The 19,579-nt window shown below is 40.2% G+C and overlaps 1 protein-coding gene across 1 annotated transcript; it reads right to left on the bottom strand.

Moving 5' to 3' along the window:
* Nucleotides 1-4,423: 4,423 nt before the first annotated feature.
* LOC149311800 (transcription factor Spi-C-like) lies at nucleotides 4,424-13,936 on the bottom strand. Its single transcript, XM_089526717.1, is given in 7 exon segments — nucleotides 4,424-4,875; nucleotides 6,713-6,821; nucleotides 8,581-8,690; nucleotides 9,747-9,840; nucleotides 13,190-13,221; nucleotides 13,836-13,864; nucleotides 13,866-13,936. Coding segments are annotated over 7 exon segments (897 nt in total).
* Nucleotides 13,937-19,579: the final 5,643 nt, after the last annotated feature.

Raw genomic sequence — 19,579 nt, 5'->3', positions numbered from 1 at the left:
CCCAAAGCAAACCTTGGTTTTGCCATTTTATATTTTTCTACATCATTATATATAATAACACTTAAGCATCCACAGATTTTTGTATCCACAGAGGGTCCTAGAACCAAACCCCAATGGATGCTGAGGATCCACTACCTTAAATCAATTTTGTTGTTACGTGCCTGCAAGCTGACTTTGACTTATGGTGGGGTCATTAATGTAAGACTTCCAAGAATCTCAGTCATCTACTGTCCTACTATGGTTTTGCATATTCAGGCCTATGGCTTCCTTAATTGAATCAGTCCACTTATATCTAGTCTCCCGCTTTCCCTACTGTCTTCCACTTTACTGATTGTTATAATACTTTTTTATAGGTCACATTATCTCATGATATGTCCTAAATACATGAGCCTTAGGCCAAAAACACACGGCCCTAAAGGGGTGGCATCATGCCACCCCTTTGTGCACTGGATTGGGGCTGCGGCCCCAATTTGGCCTTTTTGCAGTTCAAAAAAGAGTGGCAGAAAGCCACTCCTGTTTGTGCCAGGGAAAGGGCACCTCTTTCACCGCTGCTACAGCTCTTCTCCACTCCTGCAGTGTGGCATCTAATGGCTGTGCCACAGGAACGTTCCCATGTTGCCCACCATCTGGGCGGGCAGGTGGTGTGACTCCAGCTTGAGGGTGGAATTGGGGTGTGCAGCGTGCAGTCACCACATCCCCATGCCACCCCCAAGTCAGCTCTTATTGCCAGTCTGTTTTGCCCCTTAGTTAAGTTTCTTGTCTTCTAGGGAGAGTTCAGGCTTGATTTGCTCTAGAACCCATTCATTTCTCTATTTAGCAGTCCATGGTATCTGTAGAACTCTCCTCCAGCATGACATTTCAGATGAGTTGATTTTATTCCTATTTGCTTTTTTCATTGTCCAGTTTTCACAATCTTACATGGAAATCAGTAATAATCCATTCCTGGCTGATAAATCAGTACTTGATTTAATGAGATCATTCTAGTCACAGGGCAACAATTCAGACAATAATTTCCTATAGTCTGTACAAAAAATGTAATTGTTGGTGTTAATCACAATCTTGGGTTATTCTTGTTACCCATACACAGAATTTTTAAAATCTTGAATTGCATTCTGATCCACAGATCAAGGATTTATCCTATGAATACCTCATTGTTTCTTTGAAAGGAGTTTGGTGTACTGTGTTGGCGACGTAGAGATCCACCTGAACTTCAGAAATAAAAGAAAGGTTGATTCATAGGAGAGTGACTCTACCAGTCAGTCTCACTAAGATTTGTCAATTTTCTTTTCCCTCACTTCTTTGTTGATCTTAGGTTTCTGTGGCTTGTGTTATGTGACTCTGGAATGTCCAAAGGCATCTGTTTTTCCACCCACCAATTTACACTCTGCATGCTGTTGGCATCTTGCTAATATGGTCCAGTCACACTGAGGTTCATCTTCTAATCCATTCTATTAACAGAGGTTGTTCCATGCACAAAGTCTAATAAGACTGCTTTTTTTCCTTATGTGAAAAATAATGGTCTTGCAAGGAGGAACTACAATTAATTGTTTTGTATGCAGTATTCCCAAACATCTCCCTGAGGGCTAGTCATCTTGTAAACAAGGTATGCTAACCCTGCACACCTTGTTTCCAAGGCAAATTGTTGCTTTCTCATTTCTCCCAGATCTTGGCAGCAGAGCAGCTGCAGATCTCTCCCTATACAATGTAACTTGGGAACAAGCTAATTAGCACTTATTAGCTGTGAAGACAGGATGGCACTGAGCAGTGCAAAAAAGCAGATAGAGGCCACCTTTGACCCACAATCCATATGTTACCCATTCCTGCTTTATTCAGATGTAATTCAGATTTATAAGATTAAGAAATTAGAGGTCTTGGGGTTTCATATGTTTAAAATGTTTACTTCTTAGCTCTGCACAAATGAGCTATATAGTGCTGATGAATGGACAGGGAGGAAATGGCCTGGCTTTCTCTGGTTCTTTAAAAATAGGTCTAATAAGCAATAAGTAAGCAGAGGACACTTTTAGGATGTTATCATTTCACTACTGCAAGTGAAACCAATGTTTGGGATGCCTGAGGAGGCTGGTTTGAAAACTATAGTTCCCAGGATTCTTTGGAGAATCCATCATGCTTAAAGTGATGTAACACTGCAGTGTCTTTATTGTGTACATTTGCCACTGTGTTCAGACATCCAGTTTGGAAACAGTTGAAAGGAGAGAAAGAAGGAAGGGAGAAGAAATAATATTTGCACAAGAGGGCAACTCACAATTGCTGGCTATGGGAGATCTCTTCCCAATGAAAATTCAGAAAGGGATATTCTCCATACTGCAGTAGAGAGGGAAATGAATGAATTCTCCCTCCATGCCCCATCCCCAGCAGAATTTCTAAACTCCTGCAAATTAAACACATTAAATCATAGGTGCATTAAAAATCCATGTTTTGTCTAGTCCAGTCCCTTAAAGCAAATAACATCACATTAGTTTGGACTTATACCACCACCTTGTGGTATTGACCAACATAACAGCAACAATAGAATCCAAGATTATCATAAATCACACTAATCACTACACTGACAGTTTTGTTGCTGTGTGCCTTCAAGTTATTTCCAACTTATGGCAACCCTAAGGTGAACCTATCATGGGGTTTTCTTGGCAAGGTTTGTTCAAAGGAGGTTGCCTTCCATTGAGGCTGAGAGCATGTGACTTGTCCAAGGTCACCCAGTGGTATAGCAGGGCGTAACATTCATTCTAAAGTTTCAAGCATGAGCATAAGAACACACAACACAACAAGTCTTCTGACATTCACGCTAGGAGTTGTACAATCATCATTGCTACTCCAGTGCACATGGCATATGCACAAGGGTACCTGTTGTTGCTATTTGCTATCATGTCAGCATTGACATATTGTGACACTATGAAAGGGGAACATCCAAAAGCCCCAGTCATCAATTTCCAAGAGCCTTATTACATCAGAAAACAAAGTGGAAATGGAGTTGGAGATTATTGGCTTTCTCCATGCCTTGTCACATGATGTCGTAATGCATCAGTTTTCTTCCTGCAGGAGACAGTTGTAAAAACATATTTTGTCATTGCTGTGGGATACCCATGCCTTCCATTTAGAATCTGGTACAGCTGCTGGGCAAGCAGCCATGCCAGACTTTAAATGGGCGAGCAGCCATACCAGACCCTAAACAGGCCATCTAGAGGCTACCCTGCCATCTCCCTAGTAGTGGCTGCTGAATTAGGGTGTGTAATGTCTGCTTGCCCAGCAGTAGTGCCAGACCTTAAACAGGCTGGGTGGTGGATGGCCAGCTGAGGGGCATATGATGGGTAACTGGCCTAGTGGCAGGGAAGTTAAGCAGCCAGCCACCTAAATGCATTTTTGGCAATGTTTCTTCAGAGGCAAGTTGTCATTGCCTTCCTCTGAGGCTAAGACTAGTGTAGCTTGCTCAAGTGACAATTGAAACCCGGGTCCCCAAAGGTCCTAATTCAACACTGAATCAACTACACCCCAGTGGTTCTCACTAATTTATATGTCTAGGCAGGCATGCAGCAGCAGCAGCAGCAGCAGCAACAACAACAACAACAACAGCCCAGTTAATATCCCTCTTCTATTCTCCCCCCTTTCCTTGTATTTATGTTCTAAATGTCTGGTACAAAAATTGAGGACAAAAACAATCTGGCCAGCTTTACTTTGTACATTGACTTATCTATTTCCCTTTAAGCAGCAATATGTCTTAGGTTGTTCTAGACACTTGTCACCTGCCCAACACACCTAAAGCAATTCACATTATGTGCCAACTTACCATTCTACTCTAGCTTGGATGAGCAGTTGGTTTTATGCAGCTGTTTTATTTATTAACAGCTTTAATGAACTGCAACCTATACCAACAGTCATGTTGGTCATTAAGTGCTAGTAGAATTTTTGTTGTTTTAAAAATCACCTCTATTAGTTTCTTTTTTTAAAAAAAGTTAACATTTCTGAGAATTCTGAACTTCGAAATATGCTTATGTAGATTTTTGTATGTTGAAAATTGGTTTCAAAAAGTCCTAGTATTCATTTCCTTGGCAAGTTATTAAATAACCTGAAACATGCATGTTACACAAAGTGACATTTTATTTAATATGCACAATAAAATAAATACTGAAAATCATTGAAGACCCAGACTGCAGCAACTGGCACATTTTATCCATAAACAAGTGCAGAAGTCTCAACATTTGATTTGTGCCTTTAACATGCTCCTCAAATTTATAATTAAGGCAGGAATTTTAAGCACACATACTACTCTCCAGATGTCATTGAACTGTAACTCCCATTATCTTTCACCATTCCCTTTGCTGGTTAGGAGAGTTACAGTCCAACCATATCTGGAAACCGTATGTTCCTCAGCACAAGTGTGACTGTAGCATATACTAGAATACTTCATCTAAGAGCCATGACAAAATGGGATGGCACTGCTGTTAGTCTGCTGTAGTTCATGACCCTTCTTGTACATATGATAATAAGAAAACCAGTCATTTGCATACTGGTGTTCTTCATCATCTTGGACATACTGATCAATAATTTCATTTGCCCCCAAAAAGCCTGTTGGAGAAAGATTTTGCAAAACCATAGCCCCAAACTGGTAAGTCAACTTCCTTCGAATTTTAATTATTTCTCCTGTTTTTCCATAATTCCTCAGAGCTCTGGCCATTTTCTGGTAAGTCATAGTCTTTCGGTTTCCCTTGCGTAGCCCCCATAGTTCTGCCAATTTTTCCTTGTTTTTGGAAACAAACTGGAAGACACCATTGGACTCATCTATCCACTGGATGCAATTTGCCATGTCTGGGTTATGAAGAGATTCAAGAAGATACTGGAAGAGGCGCAGTTTTTTCCTGCCTGTCAAGATTTAAAGCAAAACAAAAAAGAGGCCTTAGATGGAATCTGTTTATAATGGAATTTGTTCTGAAGTTTCAACATCAAAACTTATTTATAGTTTTCATTGTCAAAGTTATGTCAACAGTACACAGATTATTGATTAGTTTGGTGGGAAATAGGTTATTAATTAGCAGATCTTGGAAGTAAATCAAGATAAGTAACACTACATATTAGGGGTCATTCCCACTTACTGAAAGATCCAAATCTTGATCCGGCTCTGCTCCACTATGCCAAATTGATTCCAAAAGGTCCCTCGTCCATATATGAATGGGGACCTTCTGGCATCGCTGTTTTTTGTCATGGACTTTCATCCCCATTTTTTGGCACTTGCTCCCTGGTCTGGCCTTGGCCCCTCTCCTGGCCTCTGCGCTCCCTCCCCCCGGCCCACTCATGGCCCCTTCTGCGCTTGCCTTGCCTCCTTCCTCAGTTGGGTCTGAGGCTGAGAGAGTGTGACTTGCCCAAGGGAGGTGGGTGGCTCAGCAAAGATTTGAAGAGGAGGCAGCGCCTGCCACCTGCTTTCCCGGTCCCTTCCTCCATCTCTCCCCCACCTGAATCACCACCAGACGGAGAGGAGAAGGAGGAGGAGGACGATGGAGGCAAGGCTGGTCGGAGGGAGTGCGGACACCGGGGAATGGAACCAGGAGGAGGATGGGGGAGACTGTTTTTTTTTTAACTAATTGCAAAATCGGTAGAATGGCTTAGCAGCTACTTGTTTCTATAAGTCAGTGCTTTGCCAATCTATCGCTTTTGTGCTTAGTTTTATTTGTTTTTTTTTAAAAGGACCCAAAAAAGCGGCACTGGGTGTGTGTGACATCTCTGGGGATGGACGACACCAGCCCCCCTGCAATTTGTCCCTCCCCTTTCAAAAAATCCAATTCTGATCTGGTGTTTCCACTGTTAGGAATTATGCCAGAATCGATTTTTGCCAAAAGAACCACCAAAAACCAGCTACCAAAATACCCTGGGCTTTTGGCGTTTGCTCTGCATTTTTTCTACTGGAATCAATCTAATGAGGATTGGGATCAATTTCCAGTGGGAACTAGGGGCACACACATCAAATCAGGATTCGAGGCTTTTCCCAGTGGGAATGACCCCATAGTTTTGGGATCAGTGGTAAGGTAACTATGTTCCATTGGCCAGAATATCATCATTATCTGTAGAAGGAATGAGATCCCCGTTTATCACATAAATCCACAGTTCCAGAAATGATTCTGGGAGAGAGTGCGGGGGAGAAGGGTAAAACCATCGCAAAAGGCCCCTCCACCTAGATTACACTTAGGGCAGGACCAGGATATAAGTGCTTATCACACTCTACACTGTTATAAAGTTATATTCCACTTTAACTGCTATGGCAACAATGTATGGAATCCTGGGATTTCCCATTTAGGGAAGGTTTAGAATTCTCAGCCAGAAAGCTCTTGGGCTTCAACAAATTACAAACCACAGGTTTCCACAAGATGTTGCCATGTCAATTAAAATGGAATATAGAACTATAATAGTATAGTGTTATAAGGATCCTATTCTTTCCTGAGGAGAAAACCAAGGTGGCACTCTCTCCCTTCCTTGCATGAAAGTCTCTCTGTCCCCAATGGCGGCACATGCATGTGGCTGCACTGCCATTGGGAACAACTGGGAGATTGCCATCCAAGGATGCTGAAATCTGTGGATGGAAAGTCCATGGATAAAGAAGCCCCACTGTACCAATTAATGCATTAAGTAACAATAAAATCATGTGTGCTCCAAAATGTACCTGTGAATAATCTAGAATCAAAGCAATGGTGCTCACATATGCACAAACCTTTGCCACCCTTTTTCTGTAAAGGTGTAGTACACATCCCTTGATTGTCTGGAACAGTCTGCAGGGTATGGTAGACAGCTCTGTCTGGATACAAGTCTGCTTCAGTCTTCTTGTAGATTTAAGCAGAAGCAACAGCAGTGTGAGAAAACAGAAAATGAATTAACATGCCCTGGAGAACTCCACAGTAACAAAGCAGTGTTCATAAAATCATAGAATTGGAAGGGACCACAAGGGCCATCCAGTCCAACACCCTGCCATGCAGGAATACACAGACAAAGACCTCCCTGTGACAGATGACCATTGAGCCTCTGTTTAGAAACCTACAAAGAAAGAGACTCCACCAGACTCCAAGGCACTGTATTCTACTGCTGAACATCTCTTACTCTCAGGAAGTTCTTCCCAATGTTTATGTGGAATCTATTTTCCTGTAGTTTGAATACATTGCTCTGTATACTTGTCTCAGCAGAAAACTCCTTCCTAAATATGACACACCTTCAGATATTTAAACATGGCTATTATGTCACCTCTTAACTTTCTCTTCCCCAGGCTAAACATACACAGCTCTGTAAGATGTTCCTCATAAGGCATGGTTTCCAGACTTTTCATGATTTTGGTTGCCCTCCTCTAGACATGTTCCAGCTTGTCAATATCCCTCTTGAATTGTGGGGCCATGAACTGGACACATTATTCCAGGTGAGGTCTGACCAAAGCAGAATAGAGTGGTACTGTTATTTCCCTCACTCTAGACACTACCCTCCTATTGATGCAGCCTAGAATCATAATGGCTTTTTAAACTGCTGCATCAAATTGTTGATTCATGGTCAGTTTATGGTCTACAAAGACTCCCAGATCCCTTTCATATGTACTCTTGTCAAGCTAGGTGTCTCCCATCCTATATGTGAGCCTCTCGATTTTTCTGCCTACATTTCTCCCTGTTGAAGTTAATGTTGTTAGTTTTGGCCCAACTCTCTAAATTGTTAAAAGTTGGATTTTGATCCTGTTCTCTGAGGTATTAGCTATCTCTTGTTGTCTATTGATTTTATAACTTCTGATATATCTTTATCTATCATTTTCATAATAAGGAGCTGAACATGGTAAATCCTTCTAGACTAGGAACAAATCATATTGAAGTAGAGCCAAAGTAGGCTAAGACAGGCCATAGGACTAAAAAAATCAGGAAAGATGACTAGCCACATGTTGTCTATTTTGACCCACAGGAACTCTTTACAATCTCACAAACAAAAATGATCTGTTACCTACTCCTTTAGCAATTTAACTTTGAAGGCTAAGGACTGACCCTATTTTATCATGTTTACCTCTTACGTAAAGCTGATTTTTAAAGCTCTTGGCTGCTCTAGACTTTACTGGACAGCCTCTATTCTGGCCAAAGCTACAGGAACAGTAATAGTGCATCTATTTTACATAAAAAATACAGGGTTTTCAAAACCAGAAGTGGCCCTTTTAAAATAATAATAATAATGGCAGTCCATGTGGCTCTGGAAGGTGCGGGGACAGAAAATTGATCTCTGGACTGTCCAATCCATCTTCAGGTAGCTTGGCCTTAGGTGATGAACCACTAACAATGCAACCTTAAGCAGTTGTACTGGGGAAATATGTCTCACTAAGTGGAACAGGGCTTGTTCACCATTTTTATTGTTAAGGTTACTTGCTTAGTGAGACTTCTATAATTATCTTATCAGATGTTACCAGCTTGAGTTTCAAGCAATGGAGATGCTGCACTCTTTCCATTTGGTGCATGATGGTATTTCTCCAAACGTGACTTCTAATTGGTGAGAGGATTTCTGTCCCAGCAGCATAATGCATTTTAAAAACATTTATTCACATTTTAAATACGGTGCTTCACTTACTATCATAGTCCTCCAACTGTGTGTTTGTTGTTCTGTAGATGACTCTCCCAAGTAACTGGGACTTGTTTGGAGAGAATGGTGGTGGTATGCCAGGCAGCTTTGATAGCCTTCTTAAGGAGAAAAAAAAACCTATATATGAGTTGGGGAAAGGAATGCTCCAGGACATAGATAAAAATTTAGGGAAAGGGAGATATATTTTGAAAAGGAACTTGGTCAGAAGATTGGGCTTCAGTAGACTGTAGTAAGTCTTTCTTGCTAGTAATTTCTTTAGTCCTCTTATGCCTAAGCGAGATATTTAAATGTACCTGAAACACCCCATAGGCCTGCCCTTCATTACTGTAGATACATTCACATACTGAATTCTATACGCTTTCATTTTCATTTATATAGAACAATCCATGAAGTTAAGGTTCCTTGTTTGTCAGGGTTTCTTATCATATGTGAGATTCAGATGAATCTAAGTAGAAGCAAAAGCTCATCTAGTTGGGAGTTCCTGGGAGATGTAGTCCAAATACACTTTCCCAAACTGTGCTAAATTCCCCCTTTAGATCTTGCTGCTTAGTTTGGGCATGTTAAGGACAGCTCACACAGAAACATTGGTAGCAGCTCTTGTATGTGCTGACAAATGATACTGGACATAATGTGTGAAGAAGAATTACATCAGTTCAGATTCCATTTTACTTTACTCACAGTCAGCTCCTGTTTCAACAAAACTTGATTTGTTGCAATGAGAATCAAACTGATTTGCAAGCCTACTTTATAGCATGTTTCTTCACACTTTTTATTGTTCTGACATTATTGGATAAAGTGTTTTAACAGGCCAGGAAGTTTGTTCTGAAGCTGCGAGAAGGGCAACAGATGCTCTTATATAATTATTTGCTCCACACATTGTTTAAATGTGACTATTGCAGCCATGTTTGTTTTTCATGTGTCTGCCCTGTTCTCTGATAACATGGAGGAGATGAAACAGTAAACTATATGTAAGTGTTTCAATTGCAGTATTCTGCATTGTTTCACTCTTAATATAATTAACCAGACAATGTAATTATCAGATGTGGGGAAATAGTTAGTGTACCACCCTCATGTATGCTCTGACATTCAGAAATAATTGGAAACTGTATATAATTGAAACTGGGATGTAACTATGCTTTTTTTTTTCTTTTTACCTGGCACATAATTTAAGTCACCATCTGAATGTTGTTGTAACACCTCTAAGGCATCTTCAAGAGCTTGTCCTAATAAGTCTTGGTCTGTAAAATTCTGTGACAATAGACATTTATTTGTTGCTGTCGAAATGAAGCAAGGACAAGGAGAACATGGTGAAGTACATCCTTAAATGATTAAATGATTTATAAAATGATGTATACATAACTCCTAAATATATTATCATCTGGTTGTTTTCAGATTTGCTCTGACCCAGAAACAACAAGGCTTACTGGATCAAAACAACAACACCCTCTGTCAGCTTAATATTGGGATAAGTTGTGTCATAGGACAGGGATGTAGCCGGGGGGGGGGGTTCTTGGGGTCCAGACCCCCCCTTCCATTAGAAAAATGAATAGTGTGCGCTGCTGCACCACTGCACCCAAGCCCCATTATAATGATGGCACTTAGTCTGGACCCCCCCCCCCCCTTCCTAAAATCCTGGCTATGTCCCTGCATAGGAAGTTGTTAAAAGGGGGCAGTTATCCAGAGAGAAGCAACCACTGCACCCTTATACAAGCTGCCACTATGACATGTGAGAGTTAGCTTGTTAAAGCAGCTCTGGATGAGGGCACAGACATCTCTGGCCAACACAAAACTTCTATACACCCACCCGGAGAGCCTTTGGAATGCCCTGAAAGTCAGTAGGATAGTTGTCAATATCACAATTGAACCAGATGAAATTCCATTCACTCAAGAGCTCTGGTGGCGCAGTAATTAAATGCCTGTACTGCAGCCACTCACTCACAAACCTCAAGGTTGTGAGTTCAGCCCTAGACAGGGGCTCAGGATTCACTCAGCTTTGCATCCTTCCAAGGTTGCTAAAATGAGTACCCAGCTTGTTGGGAGCAACTAGCTTACAGATGTAAACTTCTTAGAGACTGTGAAGTTGAAGGCTTTCATGGCCGGCACCCATAGTTTTCTGTGGGGTTTTCAGGCTATGTGGCCATGTTCTAGCAGAGTTTATTCCTGATGTTTCGCCAGCAACTGTGCCTGGAATCTTCAGAAATGTCAGGAATAAACTCTTCTAGAACATGGCCACATAGCTCAAAAAACCCACAAAAAACTATGCTTCGAGACTGCTTAGTGTGGTATGAAGTGGCATATAAATGAAGCTGCTATTGCTATTGATAAGTAGCAATTGCAAATTGCAAGACGTAAGTAGAAAAGGAGGAAATGAAGGTGGATTGCATTGTATATACTAGCTACAAAAACCAAAGAATAACTTATCCAGTCAGCTCTCCATATTCACAATCTACAGATTCAAGCATCCATGCCTTGAAAATATTTTTTTTAAATATATAAATCCCAAAAAGCAAACCTTGATTTTGCCAATTCATATAAGGGTTACCATATTACTATGTCATTGTATCTAATTGGACTTGAGCAGCAACAAATTTAGTATCCATGTGGGGTCCAGAAATCAACTCCCAGCAGATATCAAGGGCTCAATGTATCCACAAATGAATAATTGACCATTGTGTGTATCATAGAAATGGTGGGACCTCCTCCCACCCAAATTTTGATGCCTGAGATGAAAGACAAGACAATAGGTCCTCCATTCACCATGAAGATAGCTTAAATCTCATTTCAGCATTGGTAATAATGTGATCTAAATGAACCCTCCCATATTGGACCAAGGGCTGCTCTGTCCTCCACTATACTAAATACTGCAAATCGATTTTTTTAAGGGAAAGTAGATAGGCATGCTCTGTGACATAAATATTCTTTCCTCTACCCCCTGAAGCCAAATTATTACTCTGCCTCATGGTAAGACTCGAAATGACTACAGTGGGCCCTTGCTATCCACTGGAGTTTCTTTCCGGGAATCCTTGTGAATTCCAAAATCAATGGCTGCTCAAATCCATATATATATACAATGACATAGTGTTTCATACAGTTGTCCCTTGCTATCCATGGGGTATCCATTCCAGACCAACCTTCTCCCGCAGATAGCAAAAAATGCAGGACTTTAAATTCCGTTCTTTTCAATAGGCGTGTGGGCCATGTGCACATGCACCTATTGAAAAAGCTGGGGTTTGCTATATGCAGAAGCTCAGATCTCCTCCTGTCAAGTCTGTGGTTGGTGCAGGAGGTCTGTATATAAAATGGCAAAATCAAGGTTTGCCTTTTGGAATTTCTTTCTTTTTGGGGGGAACATTTTCAAGCCATTGATAGTTGAATCCATGAATTAAAAAAATCTATGGATATGGAGGGCTGACTGTATAAACAAATTGCTGGGTATGTTACAATATACCATGTAGAAATAGCCAGTGTGGTGTAGTGGTTTCAGCATTGGACTACAGCTCTGAAGTCCCTGCTCAGCCATGGAAACCCTTTCAGTGACCTTGGCTGAGTCACGCACAACAGCCCCAGAAATCCCTGTGATACAGTCACCATAAGTCATCAGCTACTAGAAGGCATACAAGTACAACACCATCGTATATAGATCTTATTGCTTGGCTTATTAAATCGGCTTACCTCTATCTGGTTTAGGGCTTAATTCGGGTTGCATCCTGATCTTATCACAAGCATTTTACTGTTGAATTTGCTGCCTGAATGCAGCCTGGGTCCATCCCTGCTCACAGAGCACTCCTCCCGGCTTTTTTTTAGATCCGGGAGTTTTATGATTTAAGAAAATGGTCAAAGGAGCAGCTCTGCAAGCAGGGATGGACCTGGGCTATATTCAAGTGGCAAATTCAGTGGTAAAAAGCTTGTGATAAGATCAGGATGGCACCCAAATTAAGCCTTAAACCAGATAGAGGTAAGCCGGTTTAATAGACCAAGCAATAAGCTCCTAAAACACCAACATTTCCTTTGCTTTGCTGCAAAAGTTTGCTTTGGTGCCATCATGCTGAAATATTCACATAGAAGGAGCCCTGCTGGTGCAGTGATTAAATACCAGTACTGCAGCCATAATGTTGTGAGTTCAATCCTAGGGCTCCAAGGTTGAGTCAGCCTTCGATCCTTTCATAGGTCAGTAAACTGAGTATCCAGGAAATTACTTATAGATTGAAAACCACTTAATAGTGCTGAGTTCACTATTAAGCAGTATAGAAATGTAAGAGCTATTGCTATATTCAGAAATGACTCAGCTTTTAAATCAGTTGTATTGGCTATGTGCCAAGTTATAAATCAAATCCAATATAAGATGACCCTCTCACAAGGTTTTCTTGGCAAGATTTGTCCAGAGAATGTTTGCTATTGTCTTCCTCTGAGGCTGGGACTTGCCCAAGTTCATGACTGAGGGAATTCACACCTAGTCTTCCAAGGTCCTAGTCCAATACCCAAGACAGTACGCCATCCTGGTTCTCATTTACAGCAATTAAAATGAGTTTGTGATGGTTTCCTTGGCAAAGGTGAGAAATTCTTCTCAAAGAAGGAAAACTGTTACTTATAGACTTACCATTTTAAAAAAACAGTACCAGATCTTCAGGCCTGCATGTGAAACCAAAAAACAAACAAACAAAAAAACAAACAAAAAAAACACCAAAAAACATTTTTTTAGATAATCAAAGATTAATTTCCCCAGATTTTTATAATCCAAAATTTATACTTTCAGATATTTTTGTAAAAAGGTCCTACTGAAACCAGTACATTATATTTCTCAGGAAACCTGGACAAGTTCAGGCTGTACACTATGGTGGCATCAGTTAAACAATAATAGAAAGACAACTGGGAGCAGGTACTGAGACACGTAGGAAGACCACTTCAACACCAGCTGAAGATATTTTGCTATCTGATATGGAGCCCAAATGGCACTCTGTCATCTTAGGACCAACACTTGAAAAAGCCTGGCTTCATTTAGGTCCAGATGCCCATACCTGTTTTTAATTGCTCACACGTCCCTCCAGCAGCTACCTAGTACTTCTAAGGGCACTGCCACATGCTAAATAAGCTCATCAAAGCACATGCTGTTCAGACATGAAGCTGGTCCTAAACACAGCTGTCAGTCCCTCCTTCCCTGGTAGCAGCTGCACCTTTGTGTGGGAATTAAATAACAGCAGCAAATAAAATAGCCAAGTCTTTTAAATAATTCTGGAAACACTTACCAAGGAAAAGACACTGGCTTGAAACACAGAGAACCTGATTTGTAGGCAGCATAGGCAAATATGAATGGCTACAGCAACAACTGCCAACAGAGGGGTTGCATTAAATAGCCAATTTTGAGGAAGTACTATATTTGGGGATTTTTCATTAAAATATAAGATGCAGCACATTGTGGCCTGAGCTTGCTTTTCTTCTTCTTAAAAAAAAAATCCTCACCTTTTTGTGGCCAATGAAAAAATAAAACATAAAGAAGAAATAAGCCCCTTAACACTAGAGAGAAAAGCCAAATATAGAGATGAAAGTAAACAAATGGAAGAAGTTATTTTAATCTACAAGAAAAAGAATTTGGGCCAAATTAGAGATGGGAGGCATGCATCCCTCCAGATGTTGTTGGATAAAAGGTTCCAGCAGCCCTAGCCAGCAGATACAATAGTGAGGGATGCTGGGAGTTGCAGTCTAGCATCTGGAGAGCCACACCATTCCCATTCCTGGATTAAAAAGTTGGGAAGAACAAAGTTTTACAGTTGTTTTATTTACCCTGTTCCTGTGCTTTTAATAGCTTCAGGTTGAATAAGTTAATCTTCCCCTATCATTGGTCTCCAGCATGGGAAAATAGCTTTCCTCAACCTGGTTTCCCTCGAAAGTTACTGGATTGCAGGTCCCATTATTTTTGCTGTCTGGGAATGACAGAAGTTCTATCCCATCTGACTAGTTACTGGTGAAGGAAAACCTCACTTGCTACTTTCCTGTGAATATGATTCCATCACAGTTAAGCATTTTAAAGTCCAGCTGCATTAATGGGGAAATTAAATGTGTACTCAAAATTAATGAAATTGTAAACTTTATTTCTCTCTCACACAGGAGTGGTATTGGCGGGGGAATGATATTATGGGTTGTATAGAGAAAGGTAGTACAGGTTCCAGAGGTATGACTGTCCATTTTGCTCTCCTTGAGACCCAATACTGGCCGTACCCTCCCATCAAAAATGAGGTATTTTCACATTTTTTAAAGACTTGAATAGACCAGGTTGCCTTGACAAGCATTTAGAATATGCACCACTGAAAAGAATGGAGTTTATTGTTAAGTAGACATGCATAAGATTGCAGTTTTCTTCCATTGCCGTTCTGTACCTTCTTCCTTCCTTTTTGTTACATGCTTACTTATTTGGATTGTTAGCCTTTATGATTCAGTTGGTATATTGCAAACACACAAGTTCCCCCATGGAAGCAGTTGAAAATTTTTGTAGGATGTGGAATGTCCCCATTCACTTTAAGGAGTTGTACATGCAGTTGCATAAGCACACTGGGATGTTTGATGGGTTGTACAACATTGCTGCTCAAAGCAACAGTTGCATACTATATTCAACATGTCACTCTTTATTGGGAGTATTACACTATGCAACCCTGATATAGGATCTTGATCAGAGTTATGTAATTAATTCTAAATTCTTTAGTGCTTTGAGTCTCTTCTAGACAGCAGCAGCAGTAATTTCTGTTGTTTTCACACTATCCAAAGCCATTTGCAAAGTCAAAATAGGCAACTTGTTTATATAACTGAGGGCCCGAACAGACAGGACAAAATAAATCTGCTTTGGCTCACTTTGGAGGTATGCTGTTTGAATGATGCATGCGTCCTAAAAGGCCAGAAGCCACACTAAAACCTAAGGATTGGAGCACAGCTTTGGTGCAGTTTCTGACCTCTTAAGATGTGAGTGTCATTTAAACAGCATACCTCCAAAGAGACCCAAAGCAGCTTTAATTTGGCCTGTCTGTTTGGGCCCTGAGAGTCTGTCCTCATTGACTCTTGTTGTGCATAATGCAAAAGAAAATAACTGCATGAATAAGCTGTGAATATGAAATAAAAGAAACTAAAGTTTTGTTTAATTCCATGAATTTACCACTTCTGTAAAATGAAAGAGTGGACATATGTTTAACATATTATCTTTTTCTTTTGTGTATCTTATTAACAATGACATGTTTATAAATTAAGCAGATATAGAATCTGTTCTTATGTGAGAGTATTAGGTGAAACTCACTTTCTAACCTGACCAATCTGTGGAAGCAAGCAAGTATACTTTGTGTGCTTGAAAAATGTACTTAAATTATTATTCTCTCTATTTGGCTGCTTATTTGAGATGTATACAACAGTTTCTCAAGGCTACATCAAAATTATCAGTTTGATGGTTCATGTTTATTGACTGAATAAGCAACCTAATAGCAATCAGCTCTTCCTTGAATTCACATATTTACCTACCATGATCAATCCTTGTATGGAAAATGCAATTTGCACCATGTTATTTTATGTTTCACACTTAACCTTAACCTCTGAGATCCTGTGATGTATGGTGAGATTCTAGTTCAACATCAGGAGGAACCTCCTGACAGTAGGAGCTGTTCGACAGTGGAATATGTTGCCTTGGAGTTTGGTGGAATCTCCTTCTTTGGAGATTTTTAAACAGAGTCTGGATGGCCATCTATCGGGGGTGCTTTGATTGTGTCTTACTGCATGGCAGGGGGTTAGACTGGATGGTCCTTGTGGCCTTTTCCAACTCCATGATTCTATATAATATTTTAATTAATTAATTAATTAACTGAAGACATGAACAACAAGTATTGGAAGGGGCATTCCTTCTGCAATTTTACTAAGATGCAAAATACATTGCAGAAATAATCCACTTTGAGACTGCTTTAATTGCCCTGGCTCAATGCTAGGGAATTCTGGGAACTGCACTGAGCCAGGGCAGTTAAAGAGGTCTCAAACTGGATTGTTTCTGTAGTGTGTTTTGGGACATAGTTATTTCCCCCACCAGAACCCAAATCCAACAGAGATTAAGCAAGAGACAGAGGAATTCTCGCAATAAAAGTGATCCTAACGTTCAACTAGAGTAATATTGTTAAAGCACTTTAGTTGATGATAAGCCCTGAATAATAATTTTAAAAGGCTCATTTGGAATTGGTGAAAGTCAGTTTCTGAAATATGGCCTGAGTCTAGGTGTGACACTTGATCAGAAAGAAGAGGAAGAGCACCTGGGAGGGAAGAGGGAGGGAAACCTGGGACAATTTAAAGAAACAGTGAATATCCAGGTAAACAATGAATATGCAGGTAAACCTAAAACAAAAAGAACTCGAAAGTCTGGATACTTCCAGGGTCTTTTTTTTTTAAGGGAAAGACTGTGGAAGGGAAAGGTTAGGAAACTAAAATTAGCAAAGGTTTCAGCCAGATATTAAGAAGTGTGTTTGAAAAGGCATATTCCTTCTTTCAGCAGCTAGTTTTTAAGACAGGAGTAGGGAATGCATGGCCCTCCAGATGAGACTAATAATTACGTTTAGCAGAGCTGCCTGTACGCATATTACTGAAGCATTCCATGTTAACATTTTTCATTTCACTATTACTAGGGATGGCATGTAATCCAACCCAACCATTACCTTTCTGTTGTAAAAATCCCTCCTTCTTTCCTTTTAAGTCAAAGGTGGGAATCATGCAGCATTCCAGCTGCAACTGCCAGCATTCTTGGTCATTGGCCATGCTGACTAGGGCTGCTAGAAACTGCAGTCCAACATCTGGAGGGCTATTCATTTCCCAATCCTGTTTTAAATACACTGTGTTCTTCAGCAAAGTATAATTATCTCTAGATTTGCTCTTCTCTGAAGACCTATCTCTGTTTAGTAGGGAGGTCAAAACAATCTTCTTGAAGTATGCCTTTTCTACTGATCTTGATTTTTTCTTAGATTTCTTTAGCATGGCTGTTCTTTGGATTTGTTGATGGTAGATTATTTGTGGCAATTAAATATAAAAAATATTATTTGTGACAAACTTAATTGAATTGCCATAGTATGTGCCTTTTGTATTTCACTGCTATTTAACTTCACTGTTTATGTTTGCCATCCCCATATCCATATTTATATGTACCTGTCAACTCAAGGGAATAAGTCATGCATTTGATGCAGTAGACTCTAGTGTACAAAAGTTGATGCCAGAATAAATTTGTCATTAAGGTGCTACAAGATTCTTTTCTTCAATGCACCAGACTCATGTGGCTGTCCAACAGTAAATTGTTATTTAGAGAAAACTTAGCCACATCTTATTTCCATTAATAATTACCTTCCAAAATGTAATTTACAGAATTTTAGATCTAGAAGGTATTTTGCAAATTATCCAGTGCTGCAGCTACAACATCCCTGGCAAATGACCACCCAGTCTCTATTTAAATGCCTCCAGTAAAGAAGAACCAACTTTGACAAAGAATATTACTAGAACCCAATAGCATTGGCCCAGAGACCCTAAAATGCACTCTTATGTGCAATTTTTCTGTCAGTACACTTGTTGAATACAGTAGAGCTTACTTTTAAGTTATATATTTACCTATCCAGAGCTGATTCTTTCCAGATTTGTTAACATACATATCCTATTGGTGTGGCTGAATGGGGATCATGGGAGTTATAATCCCATCCAGATTATGGAGAGCTTCATCCTTGGGAAGGTTACTCATATGCCTATTATTATATTTATATTGATTGATTGAGTGATATCCTGGTTTTCTTCTGAATCAGACACAAGATGGCTTGTTATAATGTAAAGTTCCCTTTCTAGCTCGTCTGATTTGCCCCTATATCATTTAATGCACTTTTTTTAAATAAGTAAGGGAAATATTTTAAAAGATTGATCAGTTTTTAACCCCAAATGTGCTTGGCTAGGTACATTTTTTTCCTTTGCCTATGAAATGATGCACTCAGCATCTTTAAAGAAAAGTAATGTGTTTTTGGTACTTGCAGATCTGTTCCTTGTTGTGGTTTTCAAGTGTTCCCTTCTCAATGGGACTTCCCAACAGAAGGCACTGCCTTGGGTTATATGGGGCCAAGAAAGCAGTTGCCTAAGAAGTACTAGTAAGTGGGATTTATCCAGTGTTGCTGGATAATGGGTGATATGTTTGGGCAGGTGCACATGTTGTGTGTTATATGCATTCCACCCGTGTGCTGATGAAGTCCCTCCAAGTCCCAGCCCTAGACCTATATGTGTTTGCCCTTAAAATAGTGGAGAAGTATGGGAAGGCAGGGCCAAAGTGATAGAAGGAAGTGATAAAGGAAGTGACCTTGCAATTTTTTCCATGAAGGTCAGCTCTTGGCACTTTCTGTAACAATATATCAATTTGCAGCAATTTTAATAATTATAGGTGCCCCTGAATAGCAGTACAGTTAATTCGGCTGATAGCTGCTAAACTGGCTTATGAACAAAGCAACATCTCCGAGTAGAAGGTATTATTTCTTAACTTGGTGTTGAGATGGTACAGGTTGACATTGCATTTTAGAAGAGGCTATGCTTCTTCAGTAAATGAAGAGATACTTTCCTTAGGTCCAAAACACACTGCAGAAATAATCCAGTTTGAGCCCACTTTAACTGCCCTGGCTCTGTGATAGGGAATCCTGGGAATTTTTCCTTATTGTGGCACCACAGCTCTCTGACAGAGAGGGTTAAATGTCACACAAAACTATAGTTCCCAGTGTGTTTTGGACCTATGTTTCTTGGCAGCCAACATCTTAGTTAGCTCTGGTATAACATAGGCCTGGAACACATAGATCAAATAAAGTGTCTTCTGGCTGCTTTGGGGTGGCAGCATTCAAACGACACATGCCCCCAAAGTGGCTGGAAGCAGCTCTGATGCTGCAAAGGACCAGAAGAAAAAGGAGTGGGAAAAAATCTGACCCCTGGCTGTGTGACTTAGGAGCTGTGGCAGTGGCATGCTTTGAGA

This window comes from Sceloporus occidentalis, unplaced genomic scaffold, assembly GCF_023333645.1.
Source record: "Sceloporus occidentalis isolate IW3139 unplaced genomic scaffold, rSceOcc1.0.p SCAF_5, whole genome shotgun sequence".
Lineage (NCBI taxonomy): Eukaryota > Metazoa > Chordata > Lepidosauria > Squamata > Phrynosomatidae > Sceloporus > Sceloporus occidentalis.
This window is presented reverse-complemented; position numbering and strand designations above follow the sequence as displayed.